Source organism: Mobula hypostoma, chromosome 2 (genome assembly GCF_963921235.1).
Source record: "Mobula hypostoma chromosome 2, sMobHyp1.1, whole genome shotgun sequence".
Classification (NCBI taxonomy): Eukaryota; Metazoa; Chordata; class Chondrichthyes; order Myliobatiformes; family Myliobatidae; genus Mobula; species Mobula hypostoma.
This window is the reverse complement of record NC_086098.1, coordinates 25,734,445-25,750,354: the sequence shown is the minus strand read 5'-3', so window position 1 is coordinate 25,750,354 and position 15,910 is coordinate 25,734,445. Positions and strand designations below refer to the sequence as shown.

The window sequence follows — 15,910 nt, the reverse complement described above, 5'->3', positions numbered from 1 at the left end:
TGGCTGATTTATTATTCCTCTCAACCACATTTTTCTGCTTTCTTCCTGTAAGCTTTGGCACCCTTATTAAGAACCTATCAGGAATTGGAGGGTGGCTAATGTAACCCCGCTTTTTGAAAAAGGAGGGAGAGAGAAACCGGGGAATTAGCCTGACATCGGTGGTGGGGAAAATGCTAGAGTCAGTTATCAAAGATGTGATAACAGCCCCTCACACCTTCTCCATGAACTGTTTGTTCTTCTGCCATCAGGCAAACGTTACAGGAGCATCAAAACTAAAACCACAAGGCTACTAAACAGCTTCCTCCCACAGGCAGTCAGACTGCTAAGTAGCTGCTCTACCTGACTGTGCTTTTGAACACTTGTAACTCGCACTGGACATTTATAACTTGATTTTAACTGACATGTGGCTGTTGTGTTTTACTATTTATTGTTATGTTAATTATTTAGTGTTGCGTTCATTATGTTATGATTGCACTGCTCCTGGGAAACGCTCTCATTCTGCCCTGCAGAGCTGATGTACGGTTAGAATGACAATAAAGTTTTTTGAATCTTGAATCTTGATTTGGAAAGCAGTGAAATCGTCGGACAAAGTCAGCATGGATTTGTGACAGCAAAATCATGTCTGATGAATCTTATAGAATTTTTTGAGGATGTAACTAGTAGAGTGGATAGGGGAGAACCAGTGGATGTGGTATATTTGGATTTTCAAAGGGCTTTTGACAAGGTCCCACACAGGAGATTAGTGTGCAAACTTAAAGCACACGGTATTGGGGGTATGGTATTGATGTGGATAGAGAATTGGTTGGCAGACAGGAAGCAAAGAGTGGGAATAAACGGGACCTTTTCAGAATGGCAGGCAGTGACTAGTGGGGTACCGCAAGGCTCAGTGCTGGGACCCCAGTTGTTTACAATATATATTAATGACTTAGACGAGGGAATTAAATGCAGCATCTCCAAGTTTGCAAATGGCACGAAGCTGGGCGGCAGTGTTAGCTGTGAGGAGGATGCTAAGAGGATGCAGGGTGACTTGGATAGGTTAGGTGAGTGAGCAAACTCATGGCAGATGCAATTTAATGTGGATAAATGTGAGGTTATCCACTTTGGTGGCAAGAACAGGAAAACAGATTATTATCTGAATGGTGGCCAATTAGGAAAAGGGGAGGTGCAACGAGACCTGGGTGTCATTGTACACCAGTCATTGAAAGTGGGCATGCAGGTACAGCAGGCGGTGAAAAAGGCGAATGGTATGCTGGCATTCATAGCAAGAGGATTCGAGTACAGGAGCAGGGAGGTTCTACTGCAGTTGTACAAGGCCTTGGAGAGACCACACCTGGAGTATTGTGTGCAGTTTTGGTCCCCTAATCTGAGGAAAGACATCCTTGCCATAGAGGGAGTACAAAGAAGATTCACCAGATTGATTCCTGGGATGGCAGGACTTTCATATGAAGAAAGACTGGATCGACTAGGCTTATACTCGCTGGAATTTAGAAGATTGAGGGGGGATCTTATTGAAACATATAAAATTCTAAAGAGATTGGACAGGCTAGATGCAGGAAGATTGTTCCCAATGTTGGGCAAGTCCAGAACGAGGGGTCACAGTTTGAGGATAAAGGGGAAGCCTTTTAGGACCGAGATGAGGAAAAACTTCTTCACACAGAGAGTGGTTTATAATCTGTGGAATTCTCTGCCACAGGAAACAGTTGAGGCCAGTTCATTGGCTATATTTAAGAGGGAGTTAGATATGGCCCTTGTGGCTAAAAGGATCAGGGGGTATGGAGAGAAGGCAGGTACAGGGTTCTGAGTTGGATGATCAGCCATGATCATGCAGAATGGCGGTGCAGGCTCGAAGGGCTGAATGGCCTACTCCTGCATCTATTTTCTATGTTTCTATGTTTCTATCAACCTCCACTTTAAATGACTTGGCCTCCACAGTTGTCTGTGGCAATGAATTCCACAGATTAACCATCCACTAGCTAAAGAAATTTTTCTCTGTTCTAAAGGAGACGTCCTTCTATTCTGAGGCTATACTGTATGGTGCTGTATTCCCTTACTATAGAAAATATCTTCTCCGTGTTCACTCTGTCTAGGCCTTTCAAAATTCAATAGGTGTGAAAGATGGTGTATTTTGTGTTTGGGGAAAACCCAGCAGTCTGCTAAGGACAGCAATGAAAAAGCCAAGATAACTAAACTACTTTGTGTATTTATGGTTCAATTTGTTAGTATTAAATATTGGAAGTGTTTCTTTGTATTGATACCTATTGTGTTTTATTTTAAAATTAGAGCTCACCAACGGGAAAACCAAGAAACAAAGCTAAGTCTCAGAAATTTGTCCCTGATGTCACTGCAAAACCAGAGAATATTGTTCCTATCTTAATTACAGAACCTGGTGCACCAGCAACAGATACAACGCTGCTGAAAGGTGAGTACCTTGTGATTTCTTAGTAATGTTGAAATACTCTGTGCTTTCTGGAGTCTTCAAAAACTGGAACTCATAGGATTGATTTTTAGGTACGCACAGTACTGGATAAACTCGAATCTAGGGTTTGGGTTTGGTTTTAGGCTTGCCTCTCTTGGTTGATTTTCTTTTGGAGTAGGGCCACTTTTCATGATTGGTGCTGTATTTATTGAAAGAAACTGCAACCCAGTCCAGGATAACTGAATTTGAAAATTGATGAGTAGCTGCCTCATTAACAGAATTTACACAAATATTTCTTTGTGGTATTGATTTGGCACATATCAAAATCACTATTTATTCCTCTGCCATAAAATGAAAATCTTATTGCTAATGCTAAGACAAGTAGCCTTAGAATGCTATAATGACATATTGACTCGATGGGCTGAATGGCCTGCTTCTGCTCCTCTGTCTTGTCTTCTGATTTTGAATGCCTTCATTTTATATATGGTTTCCTGATACAATTTTAAAACAATCTTAAAACTGTCTTTCGTGTTTTAAGTGTCTTTTCAATTTAATTTATTTAATTATCATTTAACCATTCATGAATACTCATGAATACAGCCAAATGAAGCATGTGACTCTGGGGTCAAGGTGTCAAAGACAATACCAACAGTCATACACAGCACAAAGCATGCGCAAAGATACCAAGCACAAATGGTAACACATTCATGCAATGAAAGAGTCTAAAACTTTTGCCATCAATCTACAGTCAACAATAGAGCTTGTCTTTCTCCAAGTAAACGATGGGGAGGGGGGAGCAGCATTGATTCCAGCCTGGACGACATCATGTCACAATGCCCCTGATGGAGCGCACCAACTCCAGTGCCTCTCTCAGGCTTGAGGCCTAATCCTCGCATATATGAATAACAAGCACATGTAGATTATCAGTAAAATACAACCACATATAGTGCAGACCATTCAATCCATTGAAATCTTCAGTCCACCACAATGAAGCTTGTTTTCTGTGAATGCTGTGGGGTGGGGTAGCACTGACTCCAGTCTGGATACTGCGCCATACCACCCTTGCTGGAGTGCACTGCATCTTTGATCATTAAAATGCTATAAAATTGAAATGAGATGTTTGAAGAGCAATATATTGTGATTACTGATCCTATCACTGTGGGCAGGACTTGCAAAACACCTTTGGGATACATTACAAGTGCCCTTAATAGTATCAGAATCAGGTTTAATATCACTGGCATATGTCATGAAAATTGTTGTTATGGGACAGCAGTACAATGCAGTACTGTACATGATACTAATAAAAACTGTAAATTACAGTCAGAAGGGTGTATGTGTGTAAGTATGTGTGTATATATATGTGTGGGTGTGTATGTATATGTGTGTATATATATATATATATATATATATACATACACACACACACACACACACACACACACACACACACACACACACGGTATATAAATAAAATACATAAATTTTAAAAAAACTAAATAAGTATTGCAAAAATAGAAAATAAAAGACTTTATAACAACCTCACTTGGAGTATTGTGAGCAGTTTTGGGTCCCTTACCCTAAAAAGGATGTGCTGAAACTGGAGGAGTTTCAAAGGAGGTTCATGATAATGATTCCAGGATTGAATGCCTTGTCATATGAAGAGCGTTTGATAGCTCCGGGCCTGTATTCAGTGGAATTCTGAAGAATGAAGGGTGATCTCATTGAGAGGTATGGAATGGTGAAAGGCTTTGATAGAGCGGATGTTTCCTATGGTGAGAGAGCCTCAGGCCAGAGGACACAGCCTCAGAATAGAGGAGCATCCTTTTAGAATGGAGATGAGGAGGAATTCCTTTAGCCAGAGAGTGGTGAATCTGTGGAATTCTTTGCCACAGGCAGCTATGGAGGCCAAGTCTTCATATTTAAGGCAGAGGCTGATAGATTTTTGATTGGTCAGGGCATGAAGGAGTATGAGGAGGAGGCAGGAGATTGGGGCTGAGAGGAATATTGGATCAGTCATGATGAAATGACAGAGCAGACTCAATGGGCCAAATGGCCTAATTCTACTCCTGTATCTTGTGGTCTTATAAAACCCTTAATTGGGTCTTGTCCAGATGAAGGATTTCAACCTGAAACAAAAACTGTCCATTTCCCTCACTTGCCTGACTCACCGAGTTCCTCCAGCTTTCTTGTATATTGCTGCAGATTCCAACATCTGCACTCTTTTGGGTTACTTGGTGCCTAGCACTGAGATGACCTTAAAGTCTGTTGGTGCAGACCAGCTTGAAAAGTTTTGAGAACTGTTGCTTATATTCAATAGCCAAATTGTGCAAGGGATATTGCGAGGAAGCAGCTCTATAATTAGTGAACTATAAACTGTTGGTGTGATTTGAAAGTTATTAGCTTCTGATTCACGGTGTGGTTGTCCATTAATGTCACCTTTGTAAACCATGCCTGTAAATCTTTTATTCCTTACCATAGATCTTGAAAATTTGAATTTGTCTGACGAACATGACTATGAATATATTAATGAAAATGAAATTGAAGATGTACGGAAACAGTTAAATGAAAACGAACACCTAAGCAAGAAAAACTGCAAGAGTGAAAAAGGTATAGTTAAATTTCTCACTGTTCTGAATGCATAGTTCCTATTTGAACTGGAAATGTCAGCTGCCAAAATTGAAGTGGTCAGTAACAAGGCAAACTAGATGAGCTTGCTGTCAAAATAACAGTTGAGGCTAATAGTGGTCCCTGTGATTCTTTCATGTACGTTCATTTCATGTGAAGGACAGATGAGCATGGCTATTTAGATGTTGCTGTCTGAGTTTCATTATCCCATTAATAATCTTGATACTTATATCACAACTCAAGACATTGATTGGCATGAATTTGTTATTTTCAAGAGTAGATGTGTATTAAATTCGCATCTAAAACCTTGTCATTTGAATTATCCACTTAACAATGTGTTCGCTATTTATAACTGCCAATCAGCCTCTCAGCCTTTGTAATTGAATTATTGCTTTCACTCTGATATGCTTTAATTTACTTCCTTCACTGTCCAGTCCTGAAGAAGTGTCTCGGCCCCAAACATCGACTGGTTATTCATGTCAGTAGATGCTGTCTGACCTGCTGAGTTGGAGACATAGAAAAGTTCAGCAAAGAAACAGGCTCTTCGGCCCATCTAGCCCATGCCAAACCATTTAAATGGCCTACGTCCATTGACCTGCACCCGGATTATAGCCCTCTATACCCCTGCCATCCATGTACCTATCCAAACTTATTTTAAATGTTGAAATCGAAATCTGCATGAACCATTTACACTGGCAGTTCACTCTACCCTCTCACCACCTTCTGAATTCAGAGGTTTCCCCTCAAGTTCCCCTTAAACTTTTCACCTTTCACCCTTACATTTCTGGTTGTAGCCCCACCCAACCTCAATGCAAAATGCTTGCTTGCATTAACCCTGTCTATGCCCCTCATAATTTTGTATACCTCTATTAAATCTCCTGTCAATCTTCTATGTTCCAAAGAATAAGGTCCTAACCTATTCAATCTTTCCTTATAACTCAGGCCTTCCATACACAGCAACATCCTTGTAAATTTTCTCTGTACTCTTTCAACCTTGTTTACATCTTTCCTCCAGCATTTTGTGAGTGTTGTCTTTAATTTATGTTTCAAATCTTAAAATATATACCGTGAACGACCTTGTTTATGCAGGACCTAGAAAAGAAAAAAATAAAACTTTAAATACTAGCAATGTGAAATTAAAGCAGAAAATGTTGAAAACGTTCAGCAGATCAGGCCTCATTTTTAGCCAGGAAACAGTTCATGCTTAGCGCAAAGATCCTTTGTCAGAACTAGGAAACGTTCGAAACTGTAAGATATAGGAGCAGAATAAGGCCATTTGGCCCATTGAATCTGCTCCGCCTTTTCATCATGGCTGATCCATTTCCCTCTCAGCCCCAAGCTCCTGCCATTCCCCCCCCCCATATCCCTTCATGCCCTGACTAATCAAGAATCTAACAACCTCTGCCATAAATATATTCAATAACTTGGCCTCCACAGTCGACTGTGGCAATGAATACCACAGATTCACCACTGCCTGACTAAAGAAGTTCCTCCTCATCTCCATTTTAAATGGATGTCCCTCTATTCTGAGGCTCTCCCACCGTAGGAAACATCCTCTCCACGTCCACTCTGTCGGGGCCTTTCACCATTTGATTGGTTCTCATTGGGGAATCTCATTGAACCAATCATGATTTAAGTTGCAGAGAAGGTTGTGGTGTGGAGAGGACAGAGAATTACCTAGGTTAGTGTAAAGACCAAAAGAGAGCCTCTCTCACCTCACTGCAGTGTCATCAGAGAGCTCTGTAAGCTGTCTGCAGCGTGGTAACCTAGAAACGTGCATGTGCAAGTGCAGTTGCTTTAAATACTTTCCTGCAGAAAGTTAAGTTTCAATTGATCAGCTCAATGCTTGTGGTTTTAGGTGCCAGGATGATTGGTCAGTCAAGTGTTATTACTTCTCACTTCGGAGAGATTGATCTGTGTGTGACGTCGTTTCATTTGGACAATCCTGGGGCTGCGTGGGCAGGTGTTGTTGTGGTCAGCGGTTATAACCGTCCCACTGTTCGTGGTCATGAGGATAGAGGTTGTGTAATACGTTATGGGTAAAAAGAAAATGGACTAGCTTCTGTGATAAGCGATGTTCAAACATTGTGATCAATGATAAAGGCTTCTAATTGATTCATAAACAGAAGATGCGGAGGTGTGGCCTCATACTTCACTCTGAACTCGTGTCAGAGACGGAACAGGGAGGGTGCAGTCAGATTAAAATTAACCTTATCTGTCATATGTACACTGAAACAGGAAATGTGTTGTTTTTGAATCAGCGGCCAACACAATCTCCGTGTGTGCTGAGGACAGCCTGTGAGTGTCGCCACGCTTGCGGCACCATTGCGTGTCCACAGTCTATGCGGCCTTGGAACGTGAGAGGAAACCCAGTGGCCGCTGAGAGAACGTACGCGCTCCTTGCGGACAGTGACGAGAATCGGACCCTGACCCGTAAAACTTCATGGTAGCTGCTGTGCTGGCGTGCCACCAGTAGCTTGGGGAAAGAATGAGGGGTGAGGTTGGCAGAGGTGGAATTGAGGGCTGAGGATGGTGGGAGCTGCGGCAGGAGAAGGGATGGAGTTTCTCTTGTATCTAATAGCAGGGCCTTTAGCTAGTGTTCTGTCCACTGTCTAGAAATCCATTTGACATGGGGGTTCCCAACTTGTTTTATGCCATGGACCATTAAGCAAGGTGTCTGTGGACCCCGGGTTGGGAACCCCTGATCTAGCGGTTAATGTCATGGGGTGGGGAGAAAAAATACTGGAATGAGAGTTGGAAAAAGTGGCAGAAGACCGCAGTTGAGTTAGTCTGTTCTCGTCTCCTGGAGGGAATGAGGCAGGAAATTTGGGTATGAGTGGTGAGGGGGATGAGCGTCTTATGATCACAAGATGCAACGATAGCAGCTCGGGCTCTCGGACGAGGCTCTGCAAGGAAGTGGTTCCCTTGCGACTAGCAGAAACTGGCCTGAGGCTTCATGGAAGGGAAAGAGGAGCCCGCCCAGTTTCTCTTGGCCCAGACAGGATTGTGAAAGGCACTTGTACTGTCGAACTGATTATGGCCACGACTTCCTCCTCTGTTGTGCTGAGGAGGTCAGAATTTACAAGTTTTGGCAAACTGTCTGAATTTCATGAGGGGACCTAAGACAGGAGTTAGGCCTTCCATTTCAACACATGGACACCAAACTTGATTGCATTGGATGTTATGTACTGGGAGACGGGATGTCAGCTGTCAAATGTAATCTCCCACCAACCCAGCTTTAAAAAAAACTTTGTGCCAGACCTGTTTTCTGCTGTGCAACATTCCCTGCCTGAACCAAGTGTGTCTGTTACTGTAAATCTGTTTCCAAATGAGGAAATAAAGGGAAGTACTGTAAAGCATCCTTGAAATTGTGATAAAGCTGCAAAAAAATGTGTTTCCTGCCTGAAACTCCAGCAATTTGTCTCTTCATCGCACTACCCCGTCACCAAGCGCATGACCCCCAGCCCAATCAAGTTTGCTGCAGTGTGTTGAAATAAAAGACCTAACTCCTGTTTTAGGTCCCCTCATGGCATTCTGACTCCGGTGAGTAAGGCAAGTACATGTGGCTTTTCCTAAGGCTGTGTTTTTTTTCCTGAGTTTGGTCTGAATCCATCCAATAGGGAAGATCAGCAAAGGCTCACAGAGCTATGATTTACTGTATGTATGTAACACATAAAAAATGCCACTAACTCTTTATTCCATTCCATAGACACTGCCTGACTTGAGTTCCTTCAGCCCTTTGTGTGTGTTGCTCTGGATTTCCAGCATCTGCAGAATCTCTTGAATTTATGATAGATGTTGCAAGATTATTACGCTATAATAGGACCTTGGAATGCTGTACCTTGCATGCTTTAATCCTTAACTGCAGCTACTGGCCTTCCTTCCCCCTTCCCTCTTCCCTCTATCCCCTCCCTCTCCCTCCCCCACCTTGCAAGCCAGCCTTTTAACATTATATATTTTCAGCCTGTAGATGATGTTAGATAGAACACACCATGATGACCGGAGTCTAAAACTTGTTAACATAGGTTTTCAGCACCTGCAAATATTCATTAAGTTCACAGTCTCTTGAGTCATTTTGTTATTTATTTGGTGGTTTGTTACCTTGGTATCATTTTCACACAGCAGGAGTCAAGATGAAAATAAACTCATTAAATAAATACATTAATTGAAAAAAACTAATATGTCAGGATTGTCTTTCCAGTATAGCTGTGACACTGGGGGCCCCACAACCCCTCGGGATAGGAATGTCAGTCAACATTTTTGTTAATTTTTGGTTCACCATGAGTTACACTTTCTTGCTGCAGACACAGCTTCATAGCAAACTACATCACAGAAACAGGTCCTTCAGTCCTTCTTGTCTGTGTCAAACCATTTAAACTATCTTGTCCCATCAAACTGCACCCTGACCATAGCCCTTCATACCTCTCCCATCCATGTACCTACCCAAACTTTTAAATATTGAAATCAAAATTGTATCCATCACTTGCGCTGGCAGCTCTTTCCACACTCTCACAACCCTCTGATGAAGAAATTTCCCCTTATGTTCCCTGTAAACATTTAACCCATGACTTCTAGTTCTAGTCTCACCCAACCTCAATGGAAAAAGCCTGCTTGTTCTACATTCTAAGGAATAAAGTTCTAACCTGTCCGATCTTTCTTTTAACTCAGGTCCTCTAGTCCCAGCAATATCCTTGTAAATTTTTCCTGGACTTTTTCAATTTTATTTACATCTTTTCTTACTTTCATTTGACTAAAGAATCAGGTTCGCCTTAAATATTTTCATCTCGACTCCTGCTAAGGATTAAGGGGAACGTGGATTAACTAGCAGCAAACCTCAAGTGTACATTTTCTTAACATTTGCAAAAAAAAACTACAGACAAGCAGGTGAGGTCCCTAATCTCAGCCACACCAGTACTCCTTGACTACACCTGGCTTCTCTGCAGTCCGCACAGTTTCCCCATTACTTTTGCAACTTGCTCCACTTCCTTCTGGAGATTGACATTTAAGGTCAGGAATGTGCCACGGTAAACTTCTGCCTCACTGACTTAACACTGTTTGCCTTACTTTTAGAAACCCAGTAAGAAGAACGAATGTGCAACGCATTTGAGGGAACACAAGCAGGCGTCTGTTTGGAAATAAGACTTCTTCTAAGTGAATCTTCACAACATTTTCTTTCTTTCGACTTTATTTCTCAATGTGATTAAAATTCCATGTTAGGACCATTGAAGTGTTGTGGAACAACTTTTTTAACATCTGAAAAGAAGATTATTGTTCCTGTTCAGCCTGAAAATCTGAAGGTGTCAAATCATTCTTCAATAGATAGGAATAGATAGATTAATTTTGGTTGTGTGACTTTTTAAATTTTGTTTTGTTATGTTTTTATGACCTTGATAAATTGCAAATAATTGAAATTCATCTAAATGTGTGGAGGATTTTACTAAGAAAGAATGGTTGTTTTAGATGTTATACCTAAGCATTAATTTATTTGTTTCTCTTTTGCAATATTGAACTATTTATTTTCTATTTTCATAAACATATATGTGACCTTCAAGAACCTCCTGAGATATTGAATTTCTATTTCTGAATAAATCTATATATTATCAATGTTTGTAAATACATGAATTGTACTGCAATTTTTGTAAATGCAACTAAAATTAAAACATTTTGTCAACAGAAGGTCTCGGTATATTTCCGTATTAATGATTGGAGATTTTTCTCCTTGCTTGCTGAGTAGACGGTGCCACGGATATGATGTTAGGTGGCTGCGTAAAGCCCCCTGGACTCCAATCTGTACTTGCAATGTTGGCATATCTGGAGCCGGGTGGCAGAAATTGCCGCTGATCATCTTCTTCTGAGCTGGAGAACTGAGCTTTTTAGCACAAGCACTCCTGGATCACACGGAGATCGCTGCTGGCTAAGATTGCAAATTTTGCTCCAGTAGGCCAATTAGGTACAGATCAGTACAGATCTTAGTTAATTTCAGTGGATTTGGGGTCGAAAATCTGGAAATAAAGTAATGCTATTCTCCAAGTTTCTGTCAATGCAAATGGAAGAGGCAAACTGGGGAATACCTGACAACAGGGACAGCCCTGTTACCTGTATCAACAACTTCACTGTGAATAGACACCTGCTTGTTAAGTGGTGCCCACCACCCCCACGTAGAATGAGCGTTAGTGTTATAGAGACATAGAACACTACAGCACAGAAACAGGCCCTTCAGCCCATCAAGTATATGCTGAACCATTAACGTGTGTAGTCCCATTGACCTGCAGCCGGATCATAGTCCTCCATACCTCTCCCCCACCCATCCATGTACCTATCTCAATTTCTCTTAAATGCTGAAAATGAACCTGCATCCACCACACCTGGTGGCAACTCATTCCCCACTGTCACTACCCCCTGAGTGAGGAAGCTCCCCACCACGTTCCCCTTAGATATTCCACCCTTCACCCCTAACCCATGACCTCTAGTTCTAGTCTCATCCAACCTCTGTACAAAGATAGAGGTTGGCGTAATGAGCACCGGATAATTGGTAGGGTGATGTCATTTGCAGAGTGGACCTTGCTTTCACATCTGAGTAGAAGAATGAGATTATCCAGTAATCTTCTATTTGTATTGAGTAATACGTATTCATGGAAGATCATTGAAAAGTATTGAATGCGCTACCTCAAGTTTTCATTATCCATCAATGATTTTTGATTCATCGATAAAACTTTTGTTTCTGAAACTGATGGTATAAGCTTCATTCTTTAGAGATAAATGCGTTGTCTAGTTTATAATTCAATGAGTAACTAACACTAGATTATGTTTCATACTATCAGACGTTCCGTTGTGAAATTTGTATTACAACACTATTTGGCCAAAACCACTTAAAATGATTTACCGATCATTCATATCTGTTGATGAGACTATGCTGTATTTACTGAGAGACTACAGGTGTTGGAAATCTTGAGCAATGCACAGAAAATACAGGAGGAACTCAACGACCACAAGATATAGGAGTAGAATTAAGCCATTTGGCCCATCAAGTAAGCTTCACCATTACATTATGGCTGATGCAATTTTCCTCTCAGCCCCAGTCTCCTGCTCTCCCCCCCCCCCCCGTATCCCTTCATGCCCTGACCAATCAAGAGTCTACCAACCTCTGCATTAAATATATATAAAGACTTGGCCTCCACAGCTGCCTATGGCAACAAATTCCACAGATTCACCATAGTAAAGGGCTTCTTCTTCATCTCCATTCTAAAAGGATGCCTCTCAGTTCTGAGGCTGTGTCCTCTGGTTTTTGACTCTCCCGCCATTGGAAACATCGTCTCCACATCCACTCTATCAAGGCATATCACCATTTGATAGGTTTCAATGAGGTCACCCCCGCCCGCATTCTTCTGAATTCTAGTGAATCGAGGCCCAGAGCCATCAAACACTTTTTATCTCAACATTACATCCTTGCTTTAATCTGCCTCCACAGCCTCTCCACTATCTACTCTGGCACTCTGGTTTCCATGCCCCTGCAACTCTAGTTTAAACCCTGCTGTATATCCATCTGTGTAAGTGAATAGACAGATGGTGTTTTAGGCCAAGACTCTCCATCAGTCCTATTGTGAGGTGGTTTCTCTTGGAGGGAAGGAATGGTCTGGGAGCAGCTTTGTCCAACCTGATACTGACGGTGGGATGGTGGGAAACACTGCCAAAGGGAATGGAGAGATTTCCAAAAGCTGCTGCCTGCACTCAGGGATCTCAGGACAAAGAGTTTTCCAGGAAGAGGAGATGGCAACTAAACACATTTAAGGATTTTTCATAGGGATTTCCTTTTAATTTAGTCACATGGGATAGGCAGGCACATGCTGAAGACCAGAATGGGACTCTGGATGTTTGCGTATGTGGGATTATACTTATGGCAATCATTGAGTAAGAGGCAGCACATGTCCGCAGACTCTGGTCACGTGGTCTTCTACCAACTGAAGGGATGAAGGAAAAAGATGAGATCGTTGTATATCAACAAGGATTTCCCAGAGTGGTGGGGAACTCGTGTTTGGTCTAAGGGTGCAGGAGGTTTGCTCAGTGCTTCTACTCAAGGAAAATAATCAAGGTTAAAAAAAAACAGCTGTATTGCAAAGGACTCAAATTTAAAGATTAGCTTTATTTGTCACATGTACGTTGAAATATACAGTAAAATGCATCATTTGCCTCAAATCGATTTAGCGAAGAATGTGCTGAGCAGCCCACAAGTCTGGACATGTTTCTGGCTCCAGCACAGCATGCCCACAACTCACTAACCCTCACGTATGTTTTGGAAATGTGAATGAAAGCAGAGCACCCGGTGGAAACCCACATAGTCACAGGGAGAACATACAAAATCTTACAGACAGCGGTGAGAATCAAACCCTGATTAGTGATTTCTGACGCCGAAAAGCAAGTACAGCAACCACGACGCTGTTGTGCCAGTCTGAAGTGGAAACTACTCACGTTCAGAATGGGACTTGTACTTACCATTTCTCCGACTGAAGTACAACTTAGAGAAATAAAAGGGACAAATCTGTAATAGTTAGCAGATCTGATGGCATCTGTAGAAAGAGAAGCATTTAATATTTAACTCAATGGCTTAATAGTTGTACTGAGCTTACTGTTCTAACAAATGGGGCAGCATGGTAGTGTAGTGGTTAGCACAGTGCTTTGCAGTACGGGTGACACTGGTTCAATTCCCGCCACTAACTGTAAGTTGTTTGCACATTCTCCCCTTGACCATGTGGGTTTCCTCTGGGTGCTCTGCATTCCTCCTACAGTCCAACGACGTACTGGCTGATAGGTTAATTGGTCATTGTAAATTGTCCCATAATTAGGCTAGGTTTAAATCGGGGGTGGGAGGGGTGTTGACTGGCAGGCAGTGTGGCTCAAAGGACTGGAAGTGCCTATTCTGCGCTGTACCTCAACAAATGAATAACAAGGTATGTTTTGCAGCAGTGTGGAGCGTTGGAAGAGGCAAGTCCTCAGTTTCACTCGTTCCCAGGTTCAAGTGTATCAGCCAAGACCCTCACGAAAATTTTAATTTTAGAAATGTGAAAAATGCAACCCTTCTGCACTGTATGTTCTATGGGTTTTTTTTGTATTTTTGTTAGTTTTCTCTTGTGGCTCCAGTTTAGGAAAATTCATACTGCATTTAGGTAGCATATTTCTCGTGCTTTTAATTATAAAGTTTTCTGATGCATTATGCAATAATCAAAGGCACCTCTGATGTGGATTGTACTTCTATATGCTTAGACACCTACAGTAAATGTCATTTTTCTTCCTGTTCTTGAGCAAAGTGTATACGGAGCACAGTATTGTCTTGAAGTTCAAAAGGATTGAGGTCAGTTGCTGAAAATGTCACAGGAGTGCAGTGAATCCTCTCGATGAATCTATTGTTCATAAGTGCCTTTTGTTCTCTTTTATGATTTGCAAGTGTCATGTACTTCAGTCCTGTTATATAACAGAAAATAAGAAATGAAATATTGGTGCGCAGGTTTAAAGAAAAAAAATGTTTGTCCAGTTTAGCAGATATTTAATCCTTTAAACACATAATTTGGAATTGAATGCAATATATACTACATTCTCAAACAAGTGATAGGTTGTTGTTTGTGGTCCTGCATAAGTTGTCTACTTGGTGCTTCTGGCGGTTGGGGGGGGGGTGGGAAATGGCATTAAGTGGGTAAAAAATTTCCACATCATAAAGTGGCTATTTGAAGCTCAAATGGCAGCTAAACTGCAGGATTTGTCCGTAGCAATGGAAACATGCATTCTTTAGCAGCACATTCATGACCAGAACAACTGTTCCCTTCCTCAAAAACATGAGACAGGTTAACTAGAATGTTTCTCCAAATCAGGAATATGGGAAATCTGAGTTTTCAGATCGTTTGACTCGACAGAACTGGTGGAAGATTGAGGGGAGATTTGTTAGAGGTGTACAAGATTATGAGGGGTATAGATATGGTAAATGCAAGCTGGCTTTTTCCACTGATGTTGGGTTGTACTATAACTAGAGGTGTTGGGGTAAGGGTGGCAAGTGAAAAGTTTAAGGGGAACATGAGGGGAAACTTCTTCACTCAGAAGGTTGTGAGAGTGTGGAGCGAGCTGCCAGCATAAGTGGTGCACACAAGCTCGATTTCAACGTTTTACAGAAGTTTGGATAGGTACACGGATGGTAGGGATATGGAGGGCTGTGGCCACAAGACTCTGACTCTATTAACTACACGTTAATGAAGACTGGAAAGGTTCAGTGGTCATCCATTATGCCATGAAGTAATGCCTACCTATCCAATGTCTATAATCATGTGTGTCTTCTCCTGGCCTTTACAAACTGACAAGTGAAGTCATAAAAAAGGGAATGTGTATATCTCTAGCTGATTAAAAGACCTACTATACAGTATATCTCCACATACATCCTGTTGCTCATCTCAGTTGATGCCCTTTTTACACCATTTTCTTGTGATACTCACATTGCAGATCACTGTATGAGCATCTGTGTGTTTGGCTGGGGTTGCGGAATGGTTGAATTTGACCCAGAGGTAAATCTGCATTCTTGCCCCATTTCCTGAGTTAGTGCTGCGCTCTGCACGAATAAGAGAAGATGCCTCCACCTTCACAGGTTGTAATGCTGTGTCCCTATTCTCAGGACAGAACATGGCATCAAACATTCTGTGGAAAAGTAACTCTGTTATTTCAAAAAAAAAACTGTTACCATTTGTGTGATTATATATTTAATAGCAATTTATTTGGTAACCTCTCACACAGAGGGTGGTAGGAATGTGGAATGCACCACTAAGGTTAGTGGTAGAGGCAGATACATTAATAACATTTAAGAGACTCCTGGGTAGGCACATGGATGGTTGAGAA

At 41.6% G+C, this 15,910-nt stretch overlaps 1 protein-coding gene across 1 annotated transcript in view; it reads left to right on the top strand.

Moving 5' to 3' along the window:
• The window catches only part of themis (thymocyte selection associated), a 56,067-nt gene extending 45,359 nt beyond the window's left edge, over positions 1–10,708 (top strand). Inside the window, exons 5-7 of the mRNA XM_063070654.1 lie at positions 2,281–2,419; positions 4,895–5,023; positions 10,112–10,708. Coding sequence (XP_062926724.1) covers positions 2,281–2,419; positions 4,895–5,023; positions 10,112–10,122 — 279 coding nt within the window. The 3' untranslated portion in view covers positions 10,123–10,708. The remainder of the gene's footprint in view (positions 1–2,280; positions 2,420–4,894; positions 5,024–10,111) is intronic.
• Positions 10,709–15,910: the final 5,202 nt, after the last annotated feature.